This window comes from Leucoraja erinacea, chromosome 4 (genome assembly GCF_028641065.1).
Source record: "Leucoraja erinacea ecotype New England chromosome 4, Leri_hhj_1, whole genome shotgun sequence".
In the NCBI taxonomy this organism is placed as follows: domain Eukaryota; kingdom Metazoa; phylum Chordata; class Chondrichthyes; order Rajiformes; family Rajidae; genus Leucoraja; species Leucoraja erinaceus.
In genome coordinates, this window is record NC_073380.1 from 106463895 (window position 1) to 106476502 (window position 12608).

General features: G+C 44.0%; 1 protein-coding gene across 1 annotated transcript in view; it reads left to right on the top strand.

Moving 5' to 3' along the window:
- Positions 1–12608, top strand: part of LOC129696746 (uncharacterized protein C18orf63-like) — an 82554-nt gene that overhangs the window by 20413 nt on the left and 49533 nt on the right. Inside the window, exons 4-5 of the mRNA XM_055634888.1 lie at positions 751–807; positions 12461–12572. Of these exons, the coding sequence (XP_055490863.1) occupies positions 751–807; positions 12461–12572 (169 nt within the window). The remainder of the gene's footprint in view (positions 1–750; positions 808–12460; positions 12573–12608) is intronic.

Consider the following 12608-nt stretch of genomic DNA (forward strand, 5'->3'; position numbering starts at 1 on the left):
GATGTTTGTAATACTGTGAAATATCCCAGGACATCTCATAATCACAATCACAGTAATACTTTATTAGCCAAGTATGTTTTGCAACATACGAGGAATTTCATTTGCCAAGTCAGTTATACAAATAAAAAGGAAAGGTTTAGAGGAACATAGGCCGAACGCGGGCAGATGGTACTAGTGTAGAGCAGGTACCTTGGCCGCCTTGGGCAAATTTGGCTGAAGCGCCTGCATTCCATGTTGTATGATTCCATAAATCTATTAGCATGATGCGTGTTCTATGATGATATCCAGGAACTAACTGGAACGTGGATAGCCCTGCGCACAGGTCTTCTCACAGATGACTAAATTGAATGAAGGAATAGGGTGATTGAGAATGAATATCTCCAATAATTCTGAAACTTTTCATATGAAATGACTGCAAAAAAATGGATACGTGGAGGAAGCAGGCTCCTTAGTGGCGTGCTGTGGCACTAAATAAGCAAAACCTGATGTTATTCTAATATTACATTTGCTTTTAAGTGTGATATGCAATGTAAATGTGAACATATGAATATTGTACATTTGCAAATTTTATGAATTAATATTTTTGGAACAACATAATTGTACCTAGGTTTAGAAATGAAGGTGGAGTTGAAATAGGTGTTGAATATTCATCTTACATGATAATAGCTGTGAAAAATATAATTGGCACTGCCATTGCAGAAATACTACTCTCTGCTACAGACTGCTAAAAGTTGTTTTTGTTTTTTGTAGATACCATTTTACAAAATAGGAAATATTCAGGCATTCGTTCAAAAACACGGAGGAAAGGTAAATTGCTGAAGATTATTGATCTTACTAGTGAAATGTTATCAGTTGTTTACATAGTATTTCATGTATTCATCAGTTTACTGGCAATGTTTCACAGATATTGGATGGTATTCACAGATATTGGATAGTCATCATCATCATCGGCAGTCACTCGAAACGAGTATGACTGTCCTTGACTGTATGACTGTACAGGGTCTTGGTGAGACCACACCTGGAGTATTGCGTACAGTTTTGGTCTCCAAATCTGAGGAAGGACATTATTGCCATAGAGGGAGTGCAGAGACGGTTCACCAGACTGATTCCTGGGATGTCAGGACTGTCTTATGAAGAAAGACTGGATAGACTTGGTTTATACTCTCTAGAATTTAGAAGATTGAGAGGGGATCTTATAGAAACTTACAAAATTCTTAAGGGGTTGGACAGGCTAGATGCAGGAAGATTGTTCCCGATGTTGGGGAAGTCCAGGACAAGGGGTCACAGCTTAAGGATAAGGGGGAAATCTTTAAAACCGAGATGAGAAGAACATTTTTCACACAGAGAGTGGTGAATCTCTGGAACTCTCTGCCACAGAGGGTAGTTGAGGCCAGTTCATTGGCTATATTTAAGAGGCAGTTAGATGTGGCCCTTGTGGCTAAGGGGATCAGAGGGTATGGAGAGAAGGCAGGTACAGGATATTGAGTTGGATGATCAGCCATGATCATATTGAATGGCGGTGCAGGCTCGAAGGGCCGAATGGCCTACTCCTGCACCTAATTTCTATGTTTCTATGTCCTCTCCTCTCCATAGGGTCGTCTACTTGTGGGTCTGCAGATGTCTGTAGAGGCCGATCCGCTATCCACACACCTTGGTGCAATGTGGGCAGTGGAGACTGGCGGTGGTTGGTGGTCGTCGAGCCCCCTTCTCTATCTCCTTACGGTGCTGTTGTTTTGTCTCTGCGTTTTGTCTCTGCGACACGGCGTAGTTCCATTTCGTGAAGTGCAGCTCTTTCCTGCACAGATTTCCTCCAGGAACGCCTGTTCGGAGCAATGTGCTCCCAGTTGCTTAATGTGATGTGGAATTTCTTCAGACTGTTCTTGATATTGTCCTTTCTTTTGCCTGCCGGGGACTCGCCAACCTTCCTTAAATTGAGAGTACAGGATTTGTTTAGGGAGACGTGTGTTGGACATGCGGATGACATGGCCAGTCCATCGAAGTTGGTGCTGCATTATTGTTGTGGTGATGCTGGTCATGTTGGCTTCCTCCAAAACGCTGATGTTGGTGCGTTTGTTCTCCCAGCTGATCCTCAGAATTTTTTGTAAGAATATTTGATGGTATTGTTCCAGGGCTCTCGGTTGCTTACTGCAGGTGTTCCATGACTCGGCTCCATAAAACAGGGTGGAGAGGACATTCGCACTGTAGACCAGCAGTTTTGTTTGAGCCTTTAGGTCTCAGTCTTTAATGACTCTTTTCCTGAGTCTAGCGTAGGCTCCGCTCCGTAGGCACAACTCAAGCGATGGTTGACCTCAGAGTCGATGTCAGTTTTTGATGAAAGAATGCTGCCAAGGTAGGGGAAGTGGTCAACGTTTTCAAGAGTGGTGTCGTCCACTTTTATAGTGGGCTGGGTAGACGGCTGTTGGGTGGAGGTTGATGTAGGACCTTGGTCTTCTTGATATTTAAGGCTAGGCTCATGGCTCTGTATGCCTTGACAAAGACATTTAGGATGCACTGGAGGTCTTCTGCAGAGTGTGCTGCAATGGCGCAGCCGTCCGTGTACTGAAGCTCCATGATGGCGATGTTACTGACTTTGCTCTTGGCCTTCAACCTATTAAGGTTGAAGAGCCCACCACCAGTTCTGTTGAGGATTAGGATCCCCTGTGGCAGCTCTTCACCAATGAGGTGAAGTATGGCAGCAATGAAGACGACAAACAGGGTGGGTGCGATAATGCATCCCTGTTTGACCCCCGTTTCCACAGTGAAGGACTTGGACTCAGAGCCGCAGTTGCTGAGCACTGTGACTGACATGCCGACGTACCCCGCTAAGTACTGGCAGACAGTGCAAACTGATTACGGCAATATGCACAACTTTAGTGAATGCTCATTTAAAACTACAGGGCTGCATGCCTGGCTGCGTTCAGATTGGGGGACCTATAACTATTTTTGATGCTGATTCAGCCATAAATATTAACCCAAAAAACAAGGAATACTCATTGGGGTTGTGTCAGACTTGGTGCAGATCCTTGCCCTCAGTTGGTGTTCCTCCAGCAATTCATCACCCCAATGCTTGGATCCCCATGGATCAAGACTGCCTCTGACGACCTATGATAGGTGGATGCAAGTGAGCACTGCAGTTTCTTAGCCCTAAGATGTGAGGCTCAATAGGTCCACCCTGGTAGACTCAGTGAGTATGGACTGGAGACTGGAACAATTCTCAACACCTCCTGTTGTATGTGATGGCAGCTGCTATCATCTACCATTATGTGATTTCCAAGCTGGGGAACAGAGTGTAATGAAACAAAGAGAAGGGAATACCAACAAATAATGAAGAGTGAAATCAGAGATGCTGTCAGTTCCCATCTAAAGCTCACATTCATGGTGTCAGCCAGTGTGCAATTCTATACCGTACATATCAGCACTCCAGCTGGCTCAATATCAGCCTCTAACAATTCAATACTGGATTCACACCTGATTCATAGCATGTGTAGCATGAAAGGAGTTTGTACCAGCTATCTAACACAGCAGCTCTGCCACTAATGATTCTTTGTGTATAATGCTAAAATGAATCCTTTAGAGCTGATTGCATTAGTAGCATTAAGTGATGTACACATGTTTTACAAAATGAATGGTGCAGTGGTTAGTGCATTGAACTGTCCAACTGGGTCATGTGCATATAAAATCTACTAGCTCTTTAACAGAGAAGAGTGGGAAGGCTTTGGCCAACATTTGTTCCTAGATGTTAACTTTGGTGTTTTGATTGATATATCTTTCTCAGTCAATCAGTCAAGGGTGTATGGGAGTGCTCAGGGAGGGGTTGCACTTCTGGTGGGGGACATGGCGTGCTCCTCTGAGGGTGGTTTGTCCACCTTTGGTCCCCACCTGGCACCTAGCTCTCACCTGTTGCTCTAAGAAGCTGTTAGCATGTGACAGCGGCCACACCCTGGAAAACCGCTTTGGCAGGCAGGCTAAACCAGGTGAGGGTAGTCGATGGATCTCAAACCCTCGGTGAGTTTAGAGACTTGCTCAGTCCAGCATGTGAAGTCTGTTCCGGTGGATTGGGCGGAAGAAGTCCACTGGAGGGTTCAACGGCAATGAAGGCTGCTCAGCAGTGCACTGTGGAGTGCAAAGAGCATGTCAAAGCACGAAAGAACCAGATATCACTGAGGGTTACCAGTCCCATCTTGATGAGTTGCTGGCTGCTCATGGACCACTGGCTGGAGACCCAAACGAGAAATGGAACCAGTTTAAAATGCATCGAGCAGAAGATGGACCTGCTGTCTTCATCGACCTAACAAAGTCATTTGACACAGTCAATCTTGAAGCTCTGTGGACCCAGCCAATATCATCAAAAATAAATTGTATGTGGGAGCTTGAATGACCAATTTATTTTTTGTGATGTTGTTCAAGAGCAGTCTTTATTCTTGTTCTTTGGTCAAAATATTGATTTCAAAAATAAAGTGCCTCATAAGCATCATTGGGACATACCAAAGTCATGAAAGATGTGACAAAATGCAATACAGATTATTTTGTTCTGCTTGCTTCTCCTTTTGTTACTGTTTATGGTCAACACTACAGCTTTCAAACATAACATGCTCATAAAACACTGTGATTCTACATTTAATGCAAAATGCCTTCCTTTTAAAGAAAATAAAAGTACAGATGCACGACCTTTTATCCGAAATTCCAAATAACGAAAAGCTCCGAATAGCGGACATTTTTTCGGTCCTTGAAGAAAGATCCTTGAAGACGTTCACCGAGGGCAGTCCACAGAGGTGACAGCGGAACCTCCAGTCGGTCCTCGAAAAAAGAGGAACTAAATCCCCATTCATAAAAGAGAAGGTGAGTGTATATTGCGCGGGAGGGTTAATAATTGACAATCTGCTGCTGCCTGCCCGCTGAGTTAAAAAGTTCCCACGGTAGACTCATGATACACAGTGTATCGTGAGTCTTGAGTGGGAACTTTTTAACTCAGCGGGCAGGCAGCAGCAGATTGTCGCTCCATTCAGTTTCACCCTACCTACACCCCTCTGCTTCCCAGCCATGTGTGTGACCCCTTCCCTCCCCTCTCCAGCTCCCCGCCCATTGCACCGGCGCGGGGGCTTTGCACTGTCCTCATGTCGGCGATGCTAGCAGGTCAGTGCCAGTCACCGGAGACATCAGGACCAACGGGACATCGACCCCCAGGCCCACTGCAAGCACGGAGATCCCAGAGACCCACAGCCAGCAGCAGCCCAGCCCCGTTCCAACTCCAGAGGAAAACTGCAAACTGGCCAGAGACGTCAGGACCACCGGAAGCCGCTCCCCGATGGGCCGCTACGGCGACAAGTGGCAGTTCGCACACAGCCCGAGCTGTGCCCCCTCATCGGGACACCGACCCCCAGGCCCATTGCAAGCACGGAGATCCCAGATCAGCAACTCCAGCCCAGCCCCGTTCCAACTCCAGAGGAACACGCTCCCCGTAGGGGCAGAAGCTGATGGTGTGCAAGGTACGTCTTGTTCTTGGGGTGGCACAGCTCGGGCTGTGGGCGAACTGCCACTTGTCGCCGTAGCGGCCCATCGGGGAGCGGATTCCTCTGGAGTTGGAGGGGGAGGGGGGTATTGTGCTGTTTGATCGCCCCCTGCTATCCCAGGGACAGGGAGACACAGCGGCTTTTGAGAATGGTGGGCAATCACTTCCAAAGTTCTGCCCACACAGTCAGTACACCTCTCCTACACTTGTCTCCCGCACTAAGATCATCTCGCAGAGAATGATCCCAGCTTAACCCTCCCTGTTCTCTCCTAATCTGCAAGAAAAAACTACATTGAAGACTCAAACTCGCGATCGAGTAACTGCCGGGATCGAGGCGCAAACTCGCGACCTTGCGGATATGAGCCGAGCACTCTACCACTGAGCCAGCCGTTAAAATCTACGCTAAAAATCTTCCATTCCGAAAGCCGAAAAATTCCGAATTACGAAAAGTGTCTGGTCCCAAGGCTTTTGGATAAAAGGTTGTGCACCTGTAATGTGATCAAATGCAAACATTTATGGATTATGAGCTCGCAGTTTTGTTCTGTTCACCCATCAAGGCGTGATTATAGTGTAAGACAGAACCTTGGCTGCACAACATTGTGTAATATAAAATAACTGATCATTCATATCATTGCTGTCATGGACAAATGAATCACCAGTAGATTGGTGAGAACAAGGTAAAGTAACTTTATTCATTAAATTGGAATTGGTCAGTATTGCTGCAGACAAAGTCGGTAGTTGTGTCTTTCAGGGCCTGGCCTGCTTTGATAAGGATGGTGATACCAAACCACACGATGTCTTTGCTATTAAGTACAGCTTCCATGTGTTATTCATGCAGGAGTATTGATTCGTCATCTGAGGGAGGACAATGTACAGTAATCATGCAGATGATTCTACAGCCTTGTATACGATACGATACAATAGAACTTTTATCCCAGGAGGGAATTTGATCTGCCAACAGTCATAAAACACAAAATACATGAAACATGAAATTAAAGTGATGAGTGGAAAGGATTGGAGATGTGCAAATGTTGGGGAAGGGGGAGGGTGGTGCCAGTCTACCCCCACAACAGAAGAGGAAGAGTTATACAGTTTGATAGCCACATGGAAGAAGGATCTGTGTGGCGTTCTCTACTGCATCTTGGTGGAACCAGCCTGTTGCTGAAGGTACTCCTCAGGTTGACCAGTGTGTCATGGAGGGGGTGAGCTGTATTGCTCCGCAGTTTGAGGGGCATCCTCCCTTCCAAGACCATCTCCCATTAATCCATCATACAATGCCAGTAGAAGTCTGTGGTAAATGTTAGGAACTCCCATTGTTCACTTTTCCTGCCTGCATATCACCTTGGTAACATCTTTGGTTTGTCTTCCAGGAGGTCAGGATGTACCAAGAAATGAGTTGGAGCAATCTGGCATGTTGACTCTAAACTAGGATTCCCTCAATATGATTACACCAGGTTGTTGTTTGAATAGTCTGTGGGACAGCTTTTTCAATTTTGGCACTAGCCCTTGGATGTTAGTGAGGAGAACCTTTCAAGGCTTTGTGACAGTGACTGAATTTAGTGCACTGGAAGATCATAATTGGAAACATTTAGAAGTAGGGTTCACTACCATCTGGTAGATTGCATGTTATGTACCAGGTCTGAAGGATGTGATCTTCAAACTTCCTTTTCCTCAATCAACCAAAGGCTGCCTTGCCTCATTGAGGACAACAGTGAATTTCATAATTATAGCCTGACTTCACTGAGAGGGGCTTTTACATATGAGACGTTTGAGTCTCAGCTTATTCTGACGACAAACGACCTGGCCAAGCACCTTGATGGTAACGTCATCACGGATTTAGTTGTGCTGGACTTTTCTAAAGCATTTGATGTCATCCCACACCAGAAGCTGCTTCGGAAGCTTGACTTCTATGGTATTCGTTCCAACACGAAACGATGGATTTCCAGTTTCCTGACAAAATGTCTTCAGCGTGTGTGTGTGAATGGAAAGAGCTCCAATTGGCATCCAGTGTTGAGTGGTACACCTCAGGGCACAGTACTTGGCCAACATCTGTTTTTGCTTTACATAAATGACATCCTTGAGAAAGTCGCAAGTACGACCAGACTATTCGCTGATGATTGTTTGCTTTACTGTCCAATTAAGTCAGCTGATGATGAAGATGCTCTCCCAAAGGATCTCAATACTATGGTTGAGTGGTCACAACAATGGGGTATGCAGTTCAACCCTTCCAAATGTGAAGCCATGCGTGTCACCTAAAAGAGGAATCCAGGCGAAACATCTTACAATATACTTGGTGCCACCCTTGAAGAATCCAGACAAACCACGTATCTTGGCATCAAATTGCAGAATGATCTGCGTTGGAATGGTCAGACTCATCATGCAACGGTGAAAGCAACAGGTGTCCTAAACTTTCTGAGGCGCAAGTTTCATCATTGTTCAACTTCTGTCAAGGAGAAGCTATACTTCACCCTCATTAGACCTCATTTGGACTACGCAGTTACAGCATGGGACCCATACACAAATAAAAACATTTCTTCCATCAAACGTGTCCAAAGACAGGCAGCTCGATTTGTTACTAACACCTATGAGAGAGAAGCGAATGTTACCAAACTTCTGAATTCTCTGGGATGGAACCCTCTCCAAGACAGACGTGAAGCTCACCGTTTGACCTGTTTTTACAAAATGTTAAATGGTCAGCTCGACATAGATTACAAGACCTACACCAACCCCAAACCAATTAGGAGCAGACGAGGGCATTCGATCCAATTTGTGATTCCAGCTGCAAAGACAGATGTGTACAGCAATTCGTTCTTCCCCCGCACAATTAAAGCATGGAATAATCTCCACCCTACTATAGTTACCCAACCAGATGCAACTAAATTTAAGGTAGCTCTTCCCAATAACCCTTCTGGCTTAAGTCCTCCACCACCTCCACTTTAAATTATGATTGGAATATTTTGGAGGACCAAGAAACCAAGACGTAATTGTGTCTAGGACCTTGTCAAACTAACATAATTGTCCTCTCCCAGATTACCATCTGCAGCATTATGGTCTTAACTACACTCAAATGGCTGCTTGACACCAGACACCCGAAACAGGGTTTATTTAAAATTCCTTGATGGAAAATGTTTACCATATGGGCAGAGGTAGAGTGTCAAGAATATGTTCAAAGGGCCCTTGAAAAGCTGCAGCATCACACCTGAGTCCTAGGATACATTGGCCCAGGAGTGTTGAAAGCAGAACAGGTATATTACTGTAGGGATTGAGAATTTTGAGTCCATGTAACACTAAAAAGCCCTAAGAAAGAACCATCTCAAAAAAAAATACCCATCTACCTGCCTGCTCAACTGTGGACGATTCTGTGATTCTATCATTGGCCTCATTGGTCACCTCAGAAGACACAGAATCTTTCATCTTGAGGGAACCTGTAACTAGTAAGCAGATATTGGCCTCTTTATCACCAAGCAAAAGGAAAATTACTGAAATGTATTTTGGATGGATATCATTTTAAGGAAACATTTCAAAAGATTATAATGTCCCAAAGGGGTCAAACAATATAACCAATATTCATTGTCAAGATTCCAAAAACAATTGGATCAGTGTTTTATTTTGTAATGCCACATCTGTTTTAATCTAACCTGCCCAAAAATATGATTCATATATTGACTTTTCATCTATAATACTGTGTTGAAATTCTCTCATGATGTGACTTCTCTTCCTTCTCCGCAAATCATGCAGTACAAGATTCTGTACCACAATCTCAGTTCTTGATCGTCATACGCTTGGTCTATGCTTTCAATAGACAATAGGTGCAGGAGTAGGCCATTCAGCCCCTCGAGCCAGCACCCCGCCATTCATTGTGATCATGGCTGATCATCCGCAATCAGCACTCCGTTCCTGCCTTCTCCTCATATCCCCTGACTTCACTATCTTTAAGAGCCCTATCTATCTCTCTCATGAAAGTATACAGAGAATTTGCCTCCACCACCCTCTGAGGCAGAGAATTCCACAGACTCACAACTCTGTGTGAATAAGTATTTCCTCATCTCTGTTCTAAATGGCTTACCCCATATTCTTAAACTGTGGCTCCTGGTTCTGGACTCCCCCAACATTGGGAACATGTTTCTTGCCTCTAGCACGTCCAAACCCTTAATAATCTTATGTTTCAATAAGACACCCTCTCACCCTTCTAAACTCCAGAGTATACACGCCCAACCGCTCCATTCTCTCAGCATATGACAGTCCTGCCATCCTGGAAATTAACCTTGTGAACCTACGCTGCACTCCCTCAATAGCAAGAATGTCCTTCCTCAAATTTGGAGACCAGAATTGCACACAATAGTACAGGTGTGATCTCACTGGGGTCCTGGTAAGGACCACTTTATCCTATACTCAACATATATTTGAAGGAAAGTATACTCAACTATACTTTCCTTTGCTCCGTTGCTGGTGAGATCTTTAGCCATCAGTCTCATGGCCGTGAACATTTCTAACATAAAGCAGCTTTATCTTGCTGTCTTTTCCTCCTTATTTTATAAAGAAAATCAAATTCCTAAACTCATGGAAAACATACCACTATCATAACAGACCAGCAGTAAGTGTGGAGAAGAATGCATAACAAAGTAGACATTAAGTGTGTAAGAAGGAAATGCAGATGCTGGTTTAAACCGAAGATAGACACAAAAAGCTGGAGTAACTCAGCGGGACAGGCAGCATCTCTGGAGAAAAGGAATGGGTGATCTTTCAGGTCGAGACCCTTCTTCAGACTAGTTAGGGATAAGGGAAATGAGAGCAGTATGTTGCCCAACAGGAAACCATGGATGAACTGTGAGGTCTGCGTCCAGGTTAAGTCCAAGTCTACGGAGTTCATCACATGGCCCTGAGCAATACAAGAAATCTATGATCTTCGCAAAGCCGTCAAGGATGCCAAGAAGGATTCCAGATGCAGTGATCAAGGCTGTCTGTGAGGCTGGAGTTAATAGCAGATGCCACCTCCCTGGCCGTACACACATCTCCAGGACACCTAGTTCATCAAGTTATTGACTATAGCTCTGCCTTCAAAATGGTAAAACTATCTAAACTCATCTCTAAACTCCTGAACCTAGAAGTCAGCATTTCCCTCTCCCACCGGAGCTTTGACTTTCTGACCCATGGATCACAATGAGTGATGATTGGTGACAATGCATCCTCCACAATAATTCTCAACACTGGTGCTCCACAATCTTGCATTCTCAGCCTGTTATGTATTCCCTATACATTCATGATTGTGCAACCAAATTCTGCACTAACTCTGTGTGCAAATTTGCAGATGACACCTCTATGCTGGCCCTGACCTCGAACAAAAGCAAGATGGAGTACAGGAAGGACATATAGATGGTTTTAGGACATTGACTTCTCCCTCAATGTGAGCACGATGAAGGCTAGTTATTGAGTTAAGGAAGTGTGGTAGAGTACTGTTGAGCTTCTGCTGTTGGAATAACTTAAGTCACACACAGTGATTAAGATCCAAAGACTTTATTAGTGTTACAGCATAGGTAACTTCATCTTAGCATATAACTCAAAAGTGAGGGAGAAAGGGCAGAGAAGCTTTCTGTTAAACTAGTCGGCGTAGCTACTAAGTATGACTCATAACAAGAGTGACACTGATCTACAAGTACGTACCCCAATCAGCATTAATGGTGCACAAGTGGAAATGGTTGAGGGCTTTGGGTTTCTGGAACTAAATATTAGCACCAATCTGTCATAGACCAACCATATTGAAGTTACAGCCAAATAAGCACATCAAGGCCTCTTCCTCAGATGCTGAAGGAAATCAGCATGTCTCCAACGACTCCGACCAACTTCAACTGGCACCACGGAGAGCATCCTATCGCATTTGTCATAGCTTGGTTTGGCAACTGTTCTGCCCAAGTCTGCAAGAATTTGCAGAGAATTGTCGACGTAGCACAGTCTTCACATAAACCAGCCTCCCTTCCATCAACTCCATTCACACTTATGCTACCTTAGGAAAACTGCAAGCCTAATCATGGACCCTATTCCGCCTCCCGGTATATTCTCTTTTCTCCCCTCTCCCATCAGGCAGAAGATACAAACGCATACACCAACAAGACTCAAGGACAGCTTATTCCCCTCTGTGATCAGACTTCTGAACAGTCCTTCCTAAGTCTAGGATGCAATCCTGACTTTCCAACCAACGTCATCGTAGACATAAGTTATTTTCTCTGAAATGGTTCTGCTACAATGCTGTTGTACTTGTGAGTGGTTTGTTTGTAAGCATGTATAGTATTATCTGATTTGATTCGATAGCATGCAAACAAAAGCCTTTTAATTGTATTGTGGTTCACGTGACAGCAATAAACCAATAGCAATGCATGTTAAGCCAAGAAGTGGGTTGTTGAATCACCCGAATCACAACCCATTATTTCTTGGCTTATTGTCTATTTTCTACATGCCTGTCTGTGAAGCATATAAGTATAGTTTTTAAACATTAGATGAAATAGGTTTGGGTGTCAGGGGTTATGGGGCAAAGGCAGGAGAATGGGGTTGAAAGGGAAAGAAGGATCAGCCACGATTGAATGGCAGAGTAGACTTGGTGGCCTTATTCTGCTCCAAGAACTTATGAAATACAAGTCATATCCAAACATCTATGGAACTTTCCACTTTCAGCTTAGATTTTGAATAAAATAACGAGAACAAAATAAATGAACATGTTATTATATATTAATTCAGCTCAATTAACTGATTTTTCAACTATTTTAAGTGCTTTTTATTTCACATTTTACATTTTATTTCACATAGCAAGTCTTAAATAAATGGATATTAATGTATTGCATTGAGTTATAAGATCTACTATGATCTAATTGTAAAATGAAAAAGGCCTATTGGCCCAAAATTGTTTCTATTTCATATGTTCTAATTGAAATGTTCAATACTGTTTTTCAATGATGACAGATGGATGTTCCACAAAGAGTGATCCCTGCAGTCCTGCAAATGTGCTTGTCCTTTACCTTGGTGGCAAGGCTTGCTCCTGACTGGAACAAAGCAGGACACTTACTTATTCATGGTAATTGCCAGGACATGAAATGGTTGTGCATTTATT